The 23,277-nt window shown below is 39.2% G+C and overlaps 1 protein-coding gene across 5 annotated transcripts in view; it reads right to left on the bottom strand.

Annotated features, from left to right (window-relative positions):
- Nucleotides 1-23,277, bottom strand: part of GPBP1L1 (GC-rich promoter binding protein 1 like 1) — a 57,563-nt gene that overhangs the window by 20,754 nt on the left and 13,532 nt on the right. For 4 of the 5 annotated variants that reach the window (XM_027108698.1, XM_027108699.1, XM_027108697.1 and 1 more), the window contains exons 2-5: nt 7,065-8,087; nt 6,357-6,471; nt 3,955-4,084; nt 3,281-3,567 (exon numbers count right to left, since the gene is read on the bottom strand). In XM_027108698.1, coding sequence (XP_026964499.1) covers nt 3,281-3,567; nt 3,955-4,084; nt 6,357-6,416 — 477 coding nt within the window. In that variant the 5' untranslated portion in view covers nt 6,417-6,471; nt 7,065-8,087. Of the gene's footprint in view, nt 1-3,280; nt 3,568-3,954; nt 4,085-6,356; nt 6,487-7,064; nt 8,088-23,277 lie in introns of all 5 variants that reach the window. The other variant, XM_027108700.1, reaches the window with a different exon arrangement.

Here is a 23,277-nt window from a genome sequence, read left to right as displayed (position 1 = left end):
ACAAAAAACAACTCTGTCATGCTAAATGTTTTGCATACATCATTTAACATATATGATCTTTTTTTAAAAAAATTTATTTATTTATTTATCTTTGGCTGTGTTGGGTCTTTGTTGCTACGCATGGGCTTTCTCTAGTTGTGGCGAGCAGGGGCTACTCTTCATTGCGCTTGTGGGCTTCTCATTTCAGTGGCTTCTCTTGTTGCGGAGCATGGGCTCTAGGCTCACGGGCTTCAGTAGTTGTGGCACACAGGCTTAATAGTTGTGACACATGGGCCTAGTTGCTCCACGGCATGTGGGATCTTCCCAGACCAGGGATCGAACCTGTGTCCCCCACACTGGCAGGTGGATTCCCAACCACTGCGCCACCAGGAAATCCCAACATATGTGATCTTTATTCCTTACTACAATGTTGCAAGGTAGACATTACCATCCAACAACTCAGGGGAAATTAGGGTTATTACTTGTCCAAGGTACAAATATAGGACTGTTAATTACATTAAACTAATACTATTTTAAAACAAAAAATAACTTTCTAATTATACAATGTAGAGTATGGGGAAAAAACAAGAAACATAGAAAACCTACTGTAAACAATTAGGTCCTCAAATACCTTTTGTTATTTTTGACTAACTACTCTTTCTTGATAAACCCCATTCTTTTTCAACCAATCACTTCTTAATCTCCCTTACTGCTATTCCACAGGTTCTGCTCTAAGCTTCCTCTCTGAATATATTACTTTCCTTGGGTGATTCTGTCCAACCATAAACCTCAACTACTATCTCTATTTCCATGTGCACACCTCCGGTTGATCTCACCCATCTCTTTGGTACCAAGACGTCTTTATCTTCTATCCTCCAATTCTGCTCCTCCTGTTTTTCCTTTTCAAATTACTTACTTATTATTCATCAATTCCCTTTGGATAAAAATCTTATTTTTGACCCTTCCTTCTCTAGTTACAATGCCATGGTTCCTGTCCTTTAGATTTATCTCCAAAACAAGATCTTTAACAACCTAAATGTCTGTCAACAGGAAGATGGATAAATAAACCTAGTATATTCACACCACAGAATATTTACTATACAGCAGTGAGAAAGATATAGAGCAGGGTTTCCCAACCATGGCACTACTGACATTTTGGGCTGGTTCTTTGTTATGGGGCTGTCCTGTGCATTGCAGGAAGTTTAGCAACATCTCTGATCTCTACATACTAGATGCTAATAGCACTATCCCCAGGTGTGACAACCAAAATTTCTCTAGATATTGCCAAATGTGCTCTGAAGGAGGCAAACTTGCTCCTGGATTGAGAACCACTGATCTAGAGCCCTATGTATCAATACAGACAAATCTCAAACAATTTTAAGCAAATAAAAGAGAACTACAATATGACAGTATTCATATAAAGATCAAAATCAGGCAAAATGATATTATAGATTGTCTACAGATACATTCATATAGTAAAAATTTATCAAAACATACACGAGGATGGTAAAACATTAAAATCAAAATGGTGATTACCTCTAGGGGAACGTTAGGAGAATATGATTAGGGAAGCTTTAACTGTATCTATGATATCTTGCCTCTTTTGTAAAAGAATGGTATAGAGCATATTGGGCAAAATGTCAATATTTCACAAAGCTAGGTTGTGTGCGTACTTGACGGTTTTCTCCAGACTTTTATGTACACTCAGAATATTTCATAAAAGCATAAACACAAGGCTTTCCCAGTGGCGCAGTGATTGGGAGTCCACCTGCCAATGCAGGGGACATGGGTTCGAGCCCTGTTCTGGGAAGATCCCACATGCCGCGGAGCAGCTAAGCCGGTGCACCACAACCAGTGAGTCTGCGCTCTTGAGCCTGCGAGCCACAACTACTGAAGCCCGCGCGCCTAGAGCCTGTGTTCTGCAACAAGAGAAGCCACTGCAACAAGAAGCCTGTGCACTGCAACAAAGAGTAGGCCCCGCTCTCTGCAACTAGAGAAAGCCCGTGCGCAGCAACAAGCACCCAACTTAGCCATAAATAAATAAATTTTTTTTTAAAGCATAAACACAAAATAAACTTGCCCTTAATGACCTTGTTCAGGTTTGACGTGACAGCAAACTTCCCTTTAGATCACTTAGCAGGTGGATAATGCTGCCTTAACATTTTTCTTTCCATTGTCAATTAATTTCCCACTGGGAATGCCACAGAACTGATAACTTATAAGTTTACTGAATAAATAATCCACGTTATAATTTAGTGTTGTAGTCATTTTTCGACTACTGAGTACTTAGGACATTCTGGACAAATATTTAATATATTGGTGTATTACAGACTTTTCCATAATAAAGTTTTAAAGGATAGGCACCTGGGGATAGGAATTTACTTTGATAAATGACATTTAAATTAAGAGCCCCCGGGTCATTTGCTAGACTTGGGAGAAGAGGGGCTGATGCCTAATTTTACTCTTTAGTTGGTTTTGATAACATAAAATAGCTGTCATAAAAGTGACTGGCTTATCTAATGTGCTACTTAAAAATAACAAGTTGCACTACCTAATAGGATTGCCACTAGCCACGTGTGGTTGCTGGGCACTTGGAACGTGTGCCATCTGTATTAAGATGTGCTACAATTATAAAATGCACAAAGGATTTTGAAGATGTAGTACAACAAATAATGTTAATTATCTCATTAATTTAAAGATAATGACTACAGGTTAGAATAATAATTTGGACATATTTGGTTAAGTAAAATGTATTATTAAACTTTTTTAAGGTGCACAAAAACTCTACTTTTGGTTTACAGGTCAAAAGGCATATAATTCAAAAAAAAAAAAGGCATATAATTCAACACACAATAGCATCAAGTTTTACTGAATGTACAGGCAACAGCTAAAATACTCCTAACTGCATGTTTCTGAACTTACCACAATTGTTTTATATGAGAGGGCAAAATCAAGACAAAAAACCCCCTCTTATGATAGTTGGAGAAAGCAATTTAACATTCAAGAATATAGTTTTACATAAACATATCTGAATACTGAACCTTATAAAGCTTAAAGAAAAATAAGAATTCCAAAGGCAAAAAGATGAAAAAATATGAAGATTTGCTAAAAGTTACACAGGAATTTTGGTCATCATCATCATACTAACCAGCTCCTTCCTTGTCCTTCCTAAAAACACTAAAAGTCTAAACTTAGGGACTCCCTTTTTAGTACTTTCTGAAATGTTCTCATTACTAACACGGTTTTATATATAAGAATCATTTGTCAGGTTTTAGGTATACAACTAAATCTTCATACTTACAAAGTCGTCTTCTTCAAACTGCAACTTTTCTACCTTATCATCTTTCTTCTCTTCCCTAATCTCTGTAGGTGGCTTTTCCTGAAAGGCACAGCCTTTCCGGGAGTGGAAGCTGCCATTCCAGTGGCGATGGTTCCCTGTGCCACCCCCACTACGCTGGCTCATGCCATCGTGACCTCGGGAAGAGCCGTGCCAACCAGATAGGTTCCCTGTGATTCCAGCATATGCCCCCTTAGAGACACCAGAGTCCACGGAATCGTGCCGGAACAGGGAGGGCTGGTGCCAGGAATCTGAAATAGTAAGGAAAAGTAACACATTAGAGTGTTTGCTTCCTGAAAATTCAGAAACAACTGGGCCAGATGCTTCCTGATATAACTTAAGGTATTGCCAAAGCCCTTCGGGGGACCTTTTTAATAAAAGAGTAAGTTCACATACAAAAAAGGCAGAAGATACAACTTTCTGTTTTAATGTAATTTCTATATGAGTTCTTCAACTGAATAAATGACTTAAGAGAACCTGAGAATGTTAGAAAGCCAATATAGTTGAGTAATGACTACTGGAGGATCTAACTGAGTATTATGTTTACAAAAGATCATTATTCCAAGATTATGGACATGCACCCTCAGCTTGGGCTTGCTGAGTAGCTTATATAGTCATGGAAGTTGGGTATGTCTTACCTCCTGTCGTTCGTAGAGGTCCATTGTTAAAAAAGCCATCAGAGGAATTATGTCGACGACGGCTTACTCCAAATCTACCATCTCCTCGGGGTAGGTGCTCTCCGTGTTTTTCGAAGGTGGCTGTAGGTGACTAAGATGATAAAGTACAGAGAAGCAAACAGGTAAGTACATATCAGTCTCTTTCAGTATCTTAAGTTTTACATCGGGTTTTTAGAATACAGGTAATATTTATGGCAGAAACCCCTATTTTGAGCATATAGAACACAGTTAAGGGTACCGCAGTCCTCTGAGTTAGAGAAGCCCTATGTTACATATTCAATCATTAACTGAATTAATAGGGAGAAAAAGCAGCTACTTCAATTATTTGCATGAGAGGGGAAAAAAACCCTGTCAATATCCAAAAGAATAAGCTCCAAAACTTTACACTTAAAAATGTTGTTAATCTTGAAAGGAAAAGCAAGATGCTTGCTCTAAATAGATTTATTATTTGTGTAAATTACTCTCGAACTGAAGACAAAGGAACAGTTAAATCCCACCTTGGCAGGCCATTAACAACCCCACAGGAGTTTTTATAGTTTTATAAAACACTTACTTCCAAATATTAATACTCATAACAAGACTATAATTTGGCATCATCCCCATTTTACTATTTCCATATAAGGAAAGAGGTCAGGGAGAATAAGTCTCTGAGGTTACACAACTAAAAAGGAGCACTTTGAGAAACACTTATTATAGATGAATTCTGATGTCCCTTCCTATTCCAAATAGTTGCATTCTATAACAGTCTTCAGTCTCATATGATAGAAAACAAAGTCTAAAAAAACCATGAAAAGCATGGATACATTTGACAAGGGCTTACAGGAGAACTATAGGTTGGGGTAGAGACATCTTCACATCTATTTCCTTATTATTAATATCCTCACCAACACGCCGTCTGTCAGTCTTTTTTATTTCAGCCATTCTAGTGGGTTACAAAGATTTTCTTCTTTCTTCTGAAAGTTTTATGGATTTCAGCTCTTTAATTTAGGTTATAATCCATTTCAAGTTAATTTTTTTTTTTTTTTTTGCAGTACGCGGGCCTCTCACTGTTGTGGCCTTTCCTGTTGCGGAGCACAGGCTCCAGACGCACAGGGTCAGCGGCCATGGCTCACGGGCCTAGCTGCTCCGCGGCATGCGGGATCTTCCCGGACCGGGGCACGAACCCGTGTCCCCTGCATCGGCAGGCGGACTCTCAACCACTGCGCCACCAGGGAAGCCCTCAAGTTAATTTTTATGTATGATATGATGTAAAGGTTGAGGCTCTCCCTCCCACCCCCACATAGATATCCAGTTCTAGAACCACTTGTTAAAAAGACTATCACTTCTGCATTGAATTACGTTGGCACTTTAGTCAAAAATCAACTGTATAGGACTATTTTTGAATTGTCTATCCTATTCCATTGCTTTATCTGTCTATCCTTATGCTAATACCACACAAATTTGCTTATTATAAAATGGAAATATTTAAATCATATTTCCTCATTCTTTTTACTGAGTTCACTGTGCTAAATCAATTGTTCATTGTGCTAAATCAATCATCCTTTGCAGGTATAAGATGTGCATACATTTAAACGCTTTCCTAGGATCCCACACCGAACCCCTCAGGCCCACCACGCCCAACGCTTGGGTCAGATTATGTCAATTATGAGATTTGGGGAATTTCACAAGGGCAATTCAAAATGAAGATTAGAGCAAAGGGTTGTGGGTCTAGACAGACCAGGAACATCTTCCCAAAATTCACATCTAAAAATAGGGAAGGTATGCTTTTTTCTGAGACTACCTATCAACTTTCTCCCTCCTCTATTAGTTGGCAAAATGGGAAGAATTTTTAAGTTTACTAGCTTCCTAAAGGTTTCCTTTAACAATAATATATTCCATTTGTCTTTACCCTTAACGCAACATACATTTTCCCTGAAATCATTAAGTAGATTATTGTCTCTAAAAAAGAATTTCTAAGATTTAATCTGAGAGCCATGTAGTAGTCAATCACTGTCTATCCTTTTTCCTCCTCATCTACTACTTTAGACAAATGTGCATTCATCCTGAAGATCCATTTCCCCCCCAAACTGAAGTGTTCCTGCAGCTAATATAGGCAGTCGTAAGTGTGCCACACAATGAGAAAAGCTTAACATGAAATAAACAGAACACCTGGCAGTAGCAGGGTACACACTGACTTGCACTGCCTAATTATTTATATACCCTATTAAAAGAAAGATAGTTAAGTTTATTGAAAACGTATGTAAAATCCCCAGGCAAGGCTGAATACACAAAAAAAAACAACTAGATTGTAAAACAGAGGCCACAGACAAGATGGGGATGAAAAGAACTGGTATTTGGATAGTTACTAGAATGGAGAACAGTACCTTAGCTGACTGTGGTGTTGAGAAATTTAGCCAAGCAGGAACAAAGTCATGCTGCGCCATTTAGGTCCAGTGTCTCTTTTCAACAAGGTGAGGCATCCAACCTCATGGCCAGGATCTGAAAATGAGAAAACTGAAATCACTTATTCTTGCAAGAACCTGATATCAAGTAAAGAGTCTGTGATTACTTTAAGGTCCCCCTTTTATAGAAAGACTTGCTCTCTGAGCCTTTCTAGAGTACTCATCAGGCCCCATACATCAGAGAAGTTATAAACAAAAACAACAGTCTGTGAATATATAACCATGAAAAACACAAACAGAAGAGTGGGTCACAGACCTGGAAGTTATATGACAGAAGCTAATGAATTCTTGTGTTATAGCAGAAGAACCTTAAGAATAAACAACTACTTAAAACTACAGATACTTATGAAAAAAGATTAATCTGCTTCAGGTAACTTCAGGCAAAAGCAGTAGAAAAGATCTTCCTAGAGATGGAGGATACAACCTCTCAAGAGTTTTTCTATTTAGTTCACATTAATTTCTTCAAAACATCAGTTAGAATCAGTTTTCCTGAGAGATCCATCTGTTGGTGTCTCCAAACCACCCCACTGATAGTCTCCAAAGTATAATATGTAAGAAAGCAGTAGATATTTTCCATGATACATATACATACACAGTCTTCTTCCAAGTTAGACACAGGAGAATACTCACCCCAGAGCGTAACCTCTGTGGTCCTGTTTCCTGAACTCCTTGAGTCTGCCGGCTGGATTTCCACGAGGTTCTCTTGTTAAAAGGGTACTTAAAATTAGGCTGGCCGGCAGCACACCTTATGATGAAGCACAAAGAAGCCAGGCTCTGTGTGGATCAATTTCTCAGTCCCCTCAATTGCTCATCTTAAACTATCTAGATCCTGACACGTTTCCAAAAGGGGAAAGGGGAAAGGGGAAGGGGGAGGGGAACATAAAAAGTATTTGTTACATTTAAAAAATAGGGGGAAGGGGAAAGAGCTATATCAATGTTCACCTCATTCAACTTCCTTGAGTGATGGCCCTATGATGTTGCTTAAATAGATAATACATGGACATTTGCACATTGAATGCAAACACTGTTCACAAAAAGGTCATAGCTTAGAAAGACAGATGGACTTTTGTTTGGGCAAATAATATCATTGAAGTGATAGATCAAAAATAAAACACTGAAGAGCTATAAAAGATCTTCTGAGTAATCAACTCTAGTAGCAAAACATCCACATTACAAAGCCCTTAATTTACAAATCTCATTATTCTTTCACAGCTGCTAAAAATAGTGTGTAGGTATGTATTTATACTTGACTTATCCTTCAAAATCTAAGGACATAAGAAACCTGTTTAAAACAAACAAAAAATCAGACAGGAACTTGATATGCTTTTCCCTCCTAAGAATAGCAGCTCTCAAGGCAAATTTCTCAGTATAAAGCTCTCAAATGTTTCTTCTATTTCTTTGGTCTTCACTATTTATAAATTCACAGCAAAATTAAAACAAGTAGAAAGATAGGGCTTAAGGAACAGTCATGGAGAAAGTTCCAAACTGAGGTTTTCTTCTCTTCAGTTTTCTGTATTTCACTCGTTCTGCCCCTTCTTGAAGACTAAGCTGAGTTAATGGAAGGTAATAAGAATCTTCTGTTTCAGTAGAGAAGTCACTTTGCATTCATGTCCATCGTTATTCAATCATTTTAAAGGCCACAGGAATCTATCACTATAAATGAAAAAACAAAACAACATATATCACAAGAGGCAAAATTACTATATATAAATGCTAAAGTGAGACATGGTCAAATGATCGATCTCGGAGACAAAGGTCTAGGAGACAAAACTCTTAAGTCCAATTTAGACATTAATCTATAGCAACAACATAACTGGCTAAAATTATTTTAAAGATTTTTAAAGGATTTTAGAAAAGTCATCTGAAGGAATATACTTTTTAAATAACAGTTTCTCCAGTTAGCTATCAAAGGTAATTCAGACATGCAAATTAGTCTGTTAGATTTAGATTTTCTCTCATATATGGAATAGCTTGCCATAAGTGGTCAAAGAGTTATAACTTACTGGTTATTACCACAGTCAACTATTTAATTGTTTAGTACTAACCACAGACAGATGCGTAAAAACAAGACATCCGTCATAGCATTCCTCATGTATTTACATATTTTTAGATACCTACTTATCAATTAAAAGACTTAAGTGCTTATGCTCTGACTTAAAATATGCAGTAAGAGATAACACAAATACTTCTTTGGCAAATTCCCAACATTCTTCCAAAGACTAGGAAGTTTTCTTTCTTTCTTTCTTTTTTGTAATAGATTAAAAAATATTTATTTATTTATTTATTTGGCTGCGTCAGGTCTTAGTTGCGGCACGCAGGATCTTCACTGCGGTATGTGGGATCTTTCGTTGCAGTGTCCGGGCTCTTCACTGTGGCACACCGGCTCCAGAGCGGGCTCAGTAGTTGCAGCACACAGGATTAGTTGCCCCATGGCACGTGGGATCTTAGTTCCCTGACCAGGGATCAAACCCGTGTCCCCTGCATTCGAAGGCGGATTCTTAACCACTGGACCACCAGGGAAGTCCCTAGAAAGTTTTCTGATATGAGAGAATGCTTGCATCTGTGGGCAATTCTGGTCTACACTGGTATTCTAGTTTACAGAGTATTTCTCATATAATTAATTCATGTTTAAGAAATACTAAATTCAGAATAGTAAATACCTCTTTGGGGAAACAATGGGAAAGGAATCAAAAAAAGGTTCCGGAGGGCTTCAATTGTATCTGTAATACATTATTAAGCTGAATGATGGGTATATGACTATTCACTTGTTCTCTACATTTTTTTAATATACATATAATACATACATACATATATATATATACACACACACACATATCAACCATGCAGAGTATATATATTCCTTCAGCGCACATGGAATAGTTTTAAAAACTGACCTTATACTAGTTAAAAGAAATCTCAATTAGTTCCAAAGAAGAAAACAGTCTGTGTTCTCTAACTATGCTATGTTAAATCAGGAAACGACTTTCTCTTGCAGTGCCCGCTCTCCTTCCCCTTCTTGAAGAAATCCTGTCCAAAGCCATTAGGTGGGGTCAGGCAAGGTAAAGTCCTCAAAGGGGGAGCTCAAGGCCAGAGCAGGGTGCTGGGGCATAATCAGGGTGTCTACACGGGGTGGAAGGATAGCGAAATGTGTGTACGGCAGCAGTCCTGTGCGGGATGTCAGGACTGTTGGGCAACGTAAGGTCAATGTCCCAGTACGAGGACAGCCTAATGCAGAGTGTGAGAGCCTCAGGTGGAATGAGGTGGACACCCTGGCAGAGGGACACGGCCAAATAGGTTGAGGGCTTCCACGCAGCAAGGTGCCTTGCACAGTTGTTACAATTTATATGTGGTTAGGAAGGAACACATGCACGGGAAGAGGTGATAAATGGAGGCTGGTTACATACTGGGATTTGATCAAAAATTAAGAAATATTAAGGAAAAATGGGAGATTTCTTACTGTGAGAGAAATGATACACTGATAAAGAAAAATTCAAAATCCTTAAATAGAACGACAAAAACCACTACGAATAAATTTGCACTGTAACAGCTACAGCAATACTTAATATAAGCTTTAAAAATGTAAAAAAAAAAAAAGGACTAAAACCAAACTGATTTTTATTGTTCTTTTCCCAACATTTTTATCATGATAGGAAGAGAGCAACAAAGCAAATCTAAAGAAACAGAAAGGAGAGAAGCAAAAAAAGGTCAGAAAAAATAGAGATGATGTTTAAAAATGATAATTCTTTTGAAAAAGATTAATAAGAAACAAACTCACGTGACTTCCCTGGTGGCGCAGTGGTTAAGAATCCGCCTGCCAGTGCAGGGGACATGGGTTCGAGCCCTGATCCGGGAAGATCCCACATGCCGCGGAACAACTAAGCCCATGTGCCACAACTACTGAGCCTGTGCTCTAGAGCCCACGAGCCACAACTACGGAAGCCCGCGTACCTAGAGCCCGTGCTCTGCAACAAGAGAAGCCACCGCAGTGAGAAGCCTGCGCACCACAACAAAGAGTAGCCCCCGCTCACTGCAACTAGACAAAGCCCGCACGCAGCAACAAAGACCCAACAGAGCCAACAATAAATAAATAAATTTATAAATGAAAAAAAAGGGAAGAAAACAAACTCAGGTAAAACTGCTTGGGGAAAAATATTTGAAGAAGATAGCATGAAAAAGAGGAAATAAACACAACAGATAAAGAAACATCATGAGTAAAACAATATTATGAGCAATTATATGCTAATAAATACGAGAATCTTAGATACATTTCTATGAAATGGCAAAACTGGCACAGTAATAAAAAACTTGAATAGACCTGTATATATTATTACATACACCATGTACACTTAAATGTGAATCAGAAAGCCCCCCCTCCAAAAGGGTGCCAGGTGAAGAAGAAAAACTCAATCCCTGCCTGTAATTTGGTCTCTTGGGTAGCAAAGAGGTGCCTAGTTAGTGAGCTGGGACAGGATGGGTTGGTTAGCACTTTGGCCCAGGCCTTGAGTTAGAGGCCAGCCTGCACAAAGAATAGCTAGTTCAAGGATAATCCCTTGATATTGGTTCTGTGGTCCAGCCTAGAGATTTTGAAAATCAGGAGTGACTGCAAGACACACACTGGGGAAAACCAGCTTTTAATATAAACAAATTAAAAGAAGCCAATTCACAAAATATTTAGAAAGAAGTAAAATACACAGAACTTCATAACTGATGGGATATGGGGGTAAAGGAGAAATAATGGCTCACACTCTGATTTCTAGCTTATATAACTAGGTAAATGACCATCACATAATTGACTGATATAGGGATAAATGCCGACTGGCTGTTGTTCCTTCAGTATAATTCAGGGTTGTTTTTATATAGGTCTATACCTGCAATACCTAGTACATGATGACAATGTTCCTGTAATAGATTCTTATAGAAAAATATCAATTAAATAAAGCTTCCTTCTGAAAAAGACATAATTAACTGTTTGTTGCATTCTTTTTTTTGTTATAAGAATTGTGGTTTAAACCACAGAGAACCTGAAAATCTCTGTGAGATGAATCATCCGTCAGGTTATAAAACTGATAGACACAAAGGAAAATGCCTGAATTTTAAACATAAGCAGTTCCCCTTTACAACCGCCACTAGATGCATTCCAATCTTCTAATTGACACACACCAACTTTTCAGTCAACACTCAGTCCCAAATTTCTCTAGCAGTCTCAGTTGAGGCAGTGACTGTAGAGGGAATATTAACTGACAATGCTTTGCTACTGGTGTGAAAGTTCTAAAGTTGTTATATATCCTGTAACTACTTACCGACCATCTCTAACATACCAGGATGTCAAACTATATAAGAGTGTGGTCTGTGCATGTACGTGTAGAGTATGTGGTGGGGAGGAGATGAATGACAAATGGGAAATGAAGAAAGAGGACAGATAAAGGAAAAAGAAATTCCTGTTTTAGAAGCAAAAGACTATAATGCCAATAATGGTTTCACTAGGAGGGTGGAACTATGGGCATTTTGTTTTATCTTCTTAGTCAAATGTTTTTGTAATGAATTACTTTGCTCTGCAAATTTTTATAAAATTTTATAAAGTTATTTGGTGATGCCTTTTGGGGCTGTAGCTATTTTTACAGAGCAACTAATTGGAGGAAATTTTGTTTAACTACTGAGAAATTTTGAGAAAGAAAAATACATCACTCAAAACTCTTCTGGTGGGGGGGTGGGGAAATCAAGATTAAAAAAATTTAAATATGAGATGTCAAGTATGTGGTCTGGAGCACAGAGAAGTCTGCTCTGGAGAAAGAATTTTGGGAATTGTTAGTGTTTGGTAGATGATGTTTAAAATCAGAAGAGATGAGAGGTAAGGAGAATATAAAGATTTATATAAGAGTTTCAAGTCCTATTTATTCCATTCCTTAGTTTCCATTTCTATTTGTCACTCCAGGTTCAAGTTTCTCTTCAATTAAAAAACTGGTTTTGGGGGCTTCCCTGGTGGCGCAGTGGTTGGGAGTCCGCCTGCTGATGCAGGGGACACAGGTTCATGCCCCGGTCCGGGAGGATCCCACATGCAGCGGAGCGGCTGGGCCCGTGAGCCATAGCCGCTGAGCCTGCACGAACGGAGCCTGTGCTCCGCAATGGGAGAGGCCACAGTAGTGAGAGGCCCACGTACCGCAAAAGAAAAAAATTAAAAAATAAAAAAAATAAAAAACTGGTTTTGGGGACTTCCCTGGTGGCGCAGTGGTTAAGAATCCGCCTGCCTATGAAGGGGACGCGGGTTTGAGCTCTGGTCTGGGAAGATCTCACATGCCGCGGAGCAACTAAGCCCGTGCGCCACAACTACTGAGCCTGCGCTCTAGAGCCCACGAGCCACAACTACTGAAGCCCGCGCGCTTAGAGCCAATGCTCCGCAACAAGAGAAGCTATCTCAATGAGAAGGCCCAGCACCGCAACAAAGAGTAGCCCCTGCTTGCCACAACTAGAGAAAGCCCGTGCACAGCAACGAAGACCCAACGCAACCATAAATAAACACACACACACACAACACAACACTGCTTTCACAGGCACTACTAGTCTCTTCCACCCTCGACCTCAGCCTCTACTCTTGGCTGCTAGATTTCTCTTCCAGAGTCCAGGTTCAAATTATATCACTATCCTGCTCAGAAGTTTTCCGGCTTCCCGCAGAATAGGATTTAAGTTTCTTGTTCTGATAGTCAAGAAATAAGCCTTTGGGGCTTCCCTGGTGGCGCGGTGGTTGAGAGTCCGCCTGCCGATGCAGGGGACACGGGTTCGTGCCCCGGTCTGGGAAGATCCCACATGCTGCGGAGTGGCTGGGCCCGTGAGCCATGGCCACTGAGCCTGTGCTCCGCAACGGGAGAGGCCACAACAGTGAGAGGCCCGTGTACCGCAAAAAAAAAAAAAAAAAAAAAAAGAAAGAAGCCTTTCCCCACAAGTAAACTCCCTCTCTGAAATCCTCAAGGTACCTTAATTGTGCCTTCAAATTAAGTGTTAAGGAGTACTTGACACTTGCTCCTTCCAGGACAGTTATAAATGTTGATTCTAACTCCCAGCAGGCCCAGAACCTGTTGCTTCTAGAAAATCTTGCCTTGCCCTTCTTTGAAATTCACATAGCATCTAGCATGGTGCCTTGCACTCAGTAAGGATTCAAAGGTTTAATGAACTAATTTTTACAAATTATGATAAAGCAAGAATGCAGAGAAACTGTAACCCTCATACACTGCTGGTAGAAATATAAAATGGTGCAGATGCTGTGGAAAACAGTTGGTGGTTCCTCAAAAAGTTAAACACAGAGTTAGCATACGATCTAACATTTCTATTCCTAGGTATATAGCCAAGAGAAATGAAAACACATGTAACTGAATGTTCACAGCAGCTTTATTTACAATAGCCACAAGAAGCAACTCAAATGCCCATCAACAGATGAACAGATAAGCAAAATATGGTATATCCATACAATAGCATATTATTCAGCTATAAAAAGGAATGAAGTCCTGATACATACTACAACAAGGATGACCCTTGGAAGCATTAAGCTAAGTGAAAGATGCCAAATATACAAAACAACACATATTACATGATTCCATTTATATGAAATATCCAACCCATAGAGAACAGATTAGGGGCTGGAGGGAAGTGTGGCTGCTTAATGCATTCAAGGTTTATGTTTGGGATGATGAAAAAGTTCTGGACAGTGATGATGGTTGCAAAACACTGTGAGTGTACTTAATGCCACCAAACTGTATACCTAAAAATGGTTACAATGGTAAATCTTATGTGTATTTTGCCACAATTAAAAACAGTATTATAAAGCAGTTGTTAAGTCAATATAAATAGTCAATATTAAATATAAACAATGCTCTACATCATCCATTCTTTTTCAGGTTTTATCTAAGTGCTTTTGCTCTCTCCCTGCACATGTGTATCAGAACTGCCTATTTGAATACTTGATCCAACCATTCATTCATAAACATCTGTGAAATATCTTAGCTTTACAAATCCTATGACTTCTTGGCTACTCCACATATACCCAGCAATCTACAAGATACTTCACAACATGATCTAGTTTTATACCTTGTAATTAAGCTGCTAGAGAGGATGTCCCTGCCAGGGACCTTACCTCAATCTCCTCTACTTCAGGCTCTCATTACCACTCCACATGTGTTCATGATCTCATTAACTTTCATTTTCTCCATAGTCCAATGGTGTCACCATCTACTACTCCTGGTAACTCCAACCTCTATCTACACTGGTTTCACTCAATTAACCAAAAAAACCACACCCACTTCTCTGACTTAAAACAAAACCCCTTCCTCAAGTCTGAATATCCCTCGAGGTATTTAGGTTCATTTCCTTTCAGCCATTTTTTTTTTACAATTAGTTTTTATTTATTTATTTATTTTCAATTTTTGGCTGCCTTGGGTCTTCGTTTTTGTGCCCGGGCTTTCTCTAGTTGTGGCGAGCGGGGGCTACTCTTCATTGCGGTACGCTGGCTTCTCATTGCAGTGGCTTCTTTTGTTGTGGAGCACAGGCTCTAGGTGTGTGGGCTCAGTAGTTGTGGCTCGTGGGCTCTAGAGCACAGGCTCAGTAGTTGTGGCGCACAGGCTTAGCTGCTTCATGGCATGTGGGATCTTCCCATACCAGGGCTCGAACCCGTGTGCCCTGCACTGGCAGGCGGATTCTTAACCACTGTACCACCAGGGAAGTCCCCCTCCCTTCAGTCTTAACAAAACTTCCAGAGAGAGCAGTGTACTCCTAGTATCTTCATTTTCTCACTCCCCCATTAATTTCTCAATCCACAGCAAAATTAATTTCCACTCAGAACTCCAAAGAACACTGATCTGTCCTTTTAATTCCAAAATTTGATGGGTAACTGCCAGTTTCTTTACCTCTAAAATGAAAGTTGTGCTACTTCACATGTTGAAGATTAATAAACCAACAAATATAAAAACGAGCACGTTACTATTTTATTGATTCTTAATCAAAGAGTGGGTGAAACAATACAAAGCCAGATGGGTTATTTAGTCCTATTCTGGGAGAATTCTTAATTAAAACACTGATCTGTGCAACTCCTAACATACATTTTATCCATCCTTCCTTCCTTCCTCCCACTGACACTGGGTTAGCCCTCCATTTCAGAGATTAACAACAAAAAAAAGCTGAGGCAGGTTGTAATATGTTAAGGGACTTATCCAAGGTAACACATCTAATAAGCAGTTGGGTGAGGCCTGGAACACAAGTTTTCTTCACTGCTTTCTGAATTACACTGTGGTTGTTACTCTCTAGTCATGAAATGATTCCTCCAATAGTTAGAAAAGTAGAACAAATTTCTTAAAATTTTATGGAGCAAGAAACTAAAGAGGGATGTTAATTTACATACACACACTTTTTTTTTTCTTTCTTTTTGTATTTCTCTCATTATTTGTTTATCTGTATTAGCTAAGACTGGCTGGCTTCCAGGCAAAACTGAAAGACTTGAAAAATTAAACCCTTCTGTGGTAAGGAAAAAAAACACAATAAAATGTGGCTAGTATGTACATGGTTCCTGATCTTAATAAAACTGCAATCTCATGTCCTTAGCCATGACAACCTTAAAGAACATGACCATAAATCCAACTCCATCATAGGGAAAACTAATTCAGAACATGTACTGCTGAGCCATGAAGTTCCAAGGAGCTGTCATATCCACAGCTAGCCAAGGGAAAGAATGCAAAGAAGCCACAAGAGGTTTTTTCTGCAAAACGTTATCAGGCTTACACCAACTGATCTTGGCTAAAAGGGGTAAGTGGACATAGAGTTTGAAAGGAATTTCCCTACCTTCTACTTCCATATGCTCACTTCTCTGAAACTGACCTGCATAAGAAGGCACCTGTGGTCAAGACATCGTGTTAATTCTTCTTTCCCATGGATGGGTTCATAAGTGTCCTTCTCCTTCTCACCCATCTTACTATGGTGTGCTACCCCAAGTGGATTAAGAAGAAAAATTACAAGTCTTTTGATTCATGTCGGAGTGTTCTCATTATAGAATGTGGTGACAGGAGTGATGACAATTTTTGTTTAACAATCTCACTTTTTCGTCCCCTTACTAACATCAAAGAATGCTTCTGTAAGCAAGTATGATGAGAGCACAGAGGATGTGGGTAAGGTATAGAGCATTATTTCACCTAGGTGACAGAATCATTGCAATGTCCCTGGTAAAGCATTTTGGGAGATACCAATCCATTGTGAAGCTCAGCGAGGACTCATTCACTTGTGCCTAAGATCATGTCCTAGCTGCATTAAGAATGTGTGTCCCAGCTACATGCTTTGCACAATTCCAAGTTGTTGAGGGTGAAAAGGTCCTAAAAATTTACTTCCAAGAGATCAACACTAAATCTTTGAATACACATATGTTGGGGACTTACGTTCTGTTGAATAGTTATTCGACATGAAGAAACATTTTAATTAACTTTTGCTGAGAGATTCGATACTAAAATCCATATTCATTTGTGCACTGTCATACAACAGTATTTCACTGCACATTTACTCATTCCTACCATCTACTTATATTTGATTAATTTACGAAGACTCTTTAAGAGTTCTACTGCTTAAAACAAAGTTCCTATCAAAATAAATCGCACTCTTAAAAACAGAACAACGGGCTTCCCTGGTGGCGCAGTGGTTGAGAGTCCGCCTGCCGATGCAGGGGACATGGGTTTGTGCCCCGGTCCGGGAGGATCCCATATGCCGCGGAGCGGCTGGGCCTGTGAGCCATGGCCACTGAGCCTGTGCGTCCGGAGCCTGTGCTCCGCAACGGGAGAGGCCACAACAGTGAGAGGCCCGCGTACTGCAAAAAAACAAAACAAAAAAAAACCAACAGAACACCTACATCTACATATTATGTAATACAAATGTTCTTGAAATGCAATCTAGGATATAATGGCCTAAACTTATAAACAGCAAAACAAAAACTAAACAAATAAAAAATCTTCTTTCAATTCAAATAATTTCTCCCTTTCAGATGTTGACATGCCATTTTACTTCTGTCAAAAGCATAACCTTCAACCATGAAATGAAATTTCTATTCCATCTATACTACACACAACAATTCAAAAGTTACCTCTAATAATGCCACTGAGGTTTGGCTCTAATATTTTTTTAAATAACCTGTGGGAAAACCCCAAAATATGCAGTGTCTAATTTTTAGCCAATCTTGTTTAATTTTGGCTCCATAAAAAAAGTGCCTTTAAATACAAAAGTAATAGATATAATTTAGGCATTTGACAAGCCTTCTTTGATAAAGGCTTTTGGCATATCGCCTATAAAGTGAGAAATTCAATGACTAGGTAACATCATCTCATAAATTAGGTAGTTTACAATCTGTGTATACCACAGAATTGAAAAAGGATGTAACCTAGTTCTCAGCTAATAGATGATAAAAATAAGTTTTGATTAATGATTTTTGGTAAGTAACTCTAAAAGGATTAAAAGAACTGAGTGGCACTGATGTAAAAAACCATATGTAGCATTTTTGGAACTTATATCCATAAAAGTGAAAAACAGGAAGTGACATGATATTGAACTATTTTCATTCTGTTAAGTAACATTTTCCTATAGCAACGATCATCTAAATAATTTATTTTTAACTGTCTCCCATTGAACCAAGGCACAAAGAACACTGTCTTGTATAGTTGGTACTCAATAAATATTTGCTGAATGAATGCATAAATAAATGAAGGAATTGCTAATAGGTACTACATCTTCAAATTCACAAGGTAATGCCAAATTGCTTTCCAATAAGGTCACCAGTTTACACCACCGGCAGTGGTTATTTTTAGATTTCCATATGCTCCACACCCTCACAAAGTTAGGTATGGCCAGTTATTCTCTGCTCTGCTGGTGGGTATAAAATGATGACTTACTGCAGTCTTTGTTTACATCATTTAATCTATTTATCATCTCTTTGTGTTTCATTTTTTGGTAAAACATCTATTCTTATCATTTTACCATTCTTTCGGTAGCTGATCTTTTTCTTATCTGAAATAAGAGAATACAATAGACCCCAATCCTCTGATTATAGTGTTGCATATATCTTTTCCAACTTCATGGTTTTTTTAAAAATACATTTTTTAATATTAATTAATTAGTTTGTTGATTTTATTTAGGCTGCGCCTGGTCTTAGTTGCGGCATGCGGGATCTAGTTCCCCGGCCAGGGAATCAAACCTGGGTCCCGCCCCCTGCATTGGGAGCATGGTGTTTTACCCACTGGACCACTAGGGAAGTCCCCGTGGTTTTTTATTTTTTTGATGAACACAAGTTCTTACTTTAAATGTAGTTGATACGCCTGAAACTAATACAACATTGTAAATCAACTACACTACAATAAAATTTTTAAAAAAATGTAGTCAAAGCTGTTGATCATTTCCTTTATGATTTTTTTTTCCAGCCATGTCACATAGTATGTGGGATTTTAGTTCCCCAACCAAGGATCAAACCCGTGCCCCCTGCAGTAGAAGCGTGGAGTCTTAACCACTGGACTGCCAGGGAAGTACCTATGATGTGTATTTTTGCATCTAATGTATAAAAGCCTTTCTTCTCTAAGATTCAAAGAAGTTACCTATATTATCTTCTTAGTTTTATAGTTTTGCCTTTCACATTTAAGACATCAATCAGTTGGAACTGATTTGTATCCGGTATGAGGTCCAGGTCCAATTTCATTTTTTACCACGTGAGTAACTAATTGTCCCAAATCATTCTTTCTCCACTGATTTATAAAGCCAGCTCAGGGAGTCCCCTGGTGGCCTAGTGGTTAGGATTCTGGGCTTTCACTGCCCTGGCCTGGGTGCAATCCCTGGTCGAGGAACTGAGATCCTATAAGCCACACACCCCTGCCCAAAGGCCAGCTCAATTATAAATTGTTTCTATATATGTATGGGTCTGTTTCCAGACTTCTGTTCCACTGGTCTATTTGTCTATTCCTATACTACAACCATGTGTGTCTTAACTAAATTATGGCTTTATAATAATATCTTGGTATATAGTACGGCAAAGCCTCCCCACAAACATACACATTAAAGGCCTTGGTTATTTTGGCACTCTGCCCGTTCATATAAAATTTAAAACAAGCACGTCAAACTGGGGATATGAGGCCGTTATGACACTGCTTGGAATACCAATGAACCAATCTAGATCAATACAGGAGAATTTTTTTTTTTTTTTTTTTTTGGTACACGGGCCTCTCACTGTTGTGGCCTCTCCCGTTGCAGAGCACAGGCTCCGGACGCGCAGGCTCAGCGGCCATGGCTCACGGGCCCAGCCGCGCCGCGGCATGTGGGATCCTCCCGGACCGGGGCACGAACCCATGTCCCCTGCATCAGCAGGCGGACTCTCAACCACTGCGCCACCAGGGAAGCCCCAGGAGAATGTTTTTATGATAAATCTTCTAAATCATGAGCATGGTCAATATCCGACTTAAGTATTCTTTAACATCTTTGAATAAAATTTAAAATATTTCTCCCTAAAGACCTTACATACTTTTTTTCGTAGGCTTACTCCTAAATACTTTATTTTTTTATGCGATTGTGTCATTTCCTTTAAATGATAATACCGTTTACTATTGGTATAAATCACATCAAGCCATTTTGCTAAACTCTTAGGAATTCTACTAATTTGTAGATTCCACAAATAATGACAAAGAAACTCTTTTCGAACATGTTAACTTTTCAGTGCCTATCAGACATCTAAGTGGAGATGTTAAGTAGGCAGCCAGATATGAATTTACAGTTCATGGTAGAGGTATACACTAGAAACAGAAATTTCACTTAAATCCATGGACCTAGATGAGATCACCAAAGAAATGAATGTAGACAGAGAGGAACTTTGGTGTATTATAACTTTAGAAAGTGTGGGGACTCAAGCTAAGCAGCAGAAATGTATTTCCAGAAAGTAGGAATGACCAGCTATATCAAAGGCCATTAAATGAGGTGGAAGACTGAGAACTGACCACTGGATTTAGCAACGTGGAAGTTCTCAGTGACCATGTTGGATAAGGGCAGTAGTGAGAGCCTGGTTTGGGGTGTTTAAAAGGAAGGAATTGTAGATTGCAAGTACAGAAAATTCTTCTGAAGAGTGTTGCTACAGAACCAAGAAATGGGGTAGTGGCTAGAAAGAGATGTGTGGTCAAAAGAAAGAACTGTTTTTGGTACACTGATGGGAATGACCCAGTAAAGAAGAAAAAACTGAAGCAGCTGATGATGCAGAAAACTGCTGAAACAATATTCTTAAGGAGGTGAAGAGGAGAGGGATCTGATGCATCAGCAGAGATCAGCTTTCAGTAGGTTTGCACATACTTTGTTTATGGTGACAGTTGGGAAGGCAGAGTACCTGAGTACTGTTGCAATGAGAGCTTAGAATGTCTATTCTGATTGCTTTTATCTTCTCAAAGTAAAAAGTCTTCAGCTAAGAGTGACAATGGGTAGGTGAGGGAAAGGAGGGAGTTACAGGTTTGAGGAGAGTTAGGGTATGAAATGGGAGCTGCAGAGTCAATGAAAAAGGAGATATCGTAGTTTCCCAGCACAATAAGGGTTCACACTTGTAAGTTATCATGAATTTAAAGTGAGACTAGTCTGCAGAGTTCTGTAGTTTAAATTACTCAGTCCATCACTGTAACTCCCTCAACTCTGGCTCTTCTCTCCATGACCTGTACCCAACTCCCAAAAGTCCCACCTCAGTTAAATCCAACTGTTGCTTATGTCGTTCATCACCCATGAAGCTGATTGTGGTAGAAGAACACACAAAACCATGCTTCTAAACATTTCAGTTTTCTACAACAAAGAACCCTGACCAATATACTCTTAAAGGTCAGTAACTTATGAATCACCACCCACAATGGCTTACACTGTTTACATGTTCCTGGGCCAATCCTATCTTAAAATCCTTCTCCTGGTTTCCATGACATTACATCATTAGAGCAATAGTTTGCAGACTTGGACTGCATCAACTATAAAATTTCAAAATATGTTTCAAGGGCTGATACAGGTTGGCAATTTTATTTGGATAAGTAGAACATTAAAAAAATATATCCTAATACTATCATTTCATAAGAGAAAAGGCAATAATGCCGTAAAAGAAAATCTTGAGAAAAAGGACAACTCATGTTTGGAAGGAAGGAAGGAAGGGAAAGAGGAAAGTTGGCATCCTTATATTGATAATATTCACAAAGCGCCGGTATAATCTTTGTCAGGGAGCAGCAAGAGTGGCAACCATTGCATCAAGATATCCTGGTGGTCTTCTTACCCTTAATTACTTCTTTTCTCTTTTCTTTTGCTCTGTAAATATAACGGCTACCTAAAAGCTTTGATGCAGCACTTTTGTTTCTTTGGAATCTCTTCACCATCTCATTCATTTTCAGGTCTTCAGTTCTCACATGGAATTTCTACTTCATGAAGCATTAAATCATGCACATAACTATACTCAAGCATCCATCACAATGCATTATATTTACCTGTTTATATATTTATTTCCCCTATGCTTGGCAGGGATTAAATTAATAGCAAGTGGGATAATCTCTTACTACAGACAGGATGACCAAAAGTAATAATTTCTTTTTTTCCCCTAAATTTTATTTATTTTTGGCTGCGTTGGGTCTTTGTTGCTGCGTGTGGACTTTTAGTTGTGGTGAGTGGGGGCTACTTTTCGTTGCGGTGCACAGGCTTCTCATTGAGGTGGCTTCTCTTGCTGCACAGCACGGGCCCTAGAGCACACGGGCTCAGTAGTTGGGGGCGCATGGGCTCTAGAGCGCAGGTTGAGTAGTTGTGGCGCTCGGGCATAGTTGCTCCGTGGCATGTGGGCTCTTCCTGGACCAGGGATCGAACCCGTGTCCCCTGCGCTGGCAGGCGGATGCTTAACCACTGCGCCACCAGGGAAGTCCCAAGTAATAATTTCTTTAAGAGATGTTGACAACTCTATCAATTAGTACCTCCTTTAACTGTTCCTAAGAGCTCTCTTTGAACATTCTTTATTCCTTTAACTGCAGAGTCCAAGATTATTAACTCTGGATAAATTCAGATATTCACTGGCCCTAAAATTTCCTTTCCAAATCTCATGATTTGAAAAGAATATTACTTAGTTTTGTTTGTTTGTTTGTTTGTTTTTGCAGTACGCGGGCCTCTCACTGTTGTGGCCTCTCTCATTGCGGAGCACAGGCTCCGGATGCGCAGGCTCAGCGGCCATGGCCCACGGGCCCAGCCGCTCCACGGCATGTGGGATCCTCCCGGACCGGGGCACAAACCCGCGTCCAAGCCCTATTACTTAGTTTTAAATGTCTATCACTCTCACTGCCTCTAAAGGACTGAGGAACCCTACAGTAATCTATACTCATTTCCTAACTGTGCATCAGTTTCCCTCCCAAGTCCTCAATAAGAACTCCAGGGTTACTGGTGCCTTGCTTAAGTTTATTTTTAACCTTCACACTGATACTTCATCACAGAAAAGAGCCCAAAGCCATATTCTACCTTGTTATTTATTTTAATTTCAGGAGATTAATGTGTACCTAAGAACTTCTAAAGGCTATGAAATTTGGTCACGTCTTTCAATGAACCAAAAGAGGATATAATATACCTTTAAGATTTCTTCCACTACAGTTCTTTCTGTTAAGAAAACAACATTACTCTGAATCACTCACAAACTCATACATACTTTTAAAACCTGAGTAAAATTATGAGATACTATTCCACACCCACCAAACTGGCAAAAACAAATCCTGAAACTATCAAGTGCTGATAAAAATATAAAGCAACAGGGAATTCTCATATATTGCTGGTGTGAGCCTAAACTTGTACAACCATTTTGGAAAACAGTTTG

Source organism: Aethalodelphis obliquidens, unplaced genomic scaffold (assembly GCF_003676395.1).
Source record: "Aethalodelphis obliquidens isolate GAN/ISIS:26980383/991018 unplaced genomic scaffold, ASM367639v1 scaffold9, whole genome shotgun sequence".
Taxonomy (NCBI): domain Eukaryota; kingdom Metazoa; phylum Chordata; class Mammalia; order Artiodactyla; family Delphinidae; genus Aethalodelphis; species Aethalodelphis obliquidens.
This window is presented reverse-complemented; position numbering and strand designations above follow the sequence as displayed.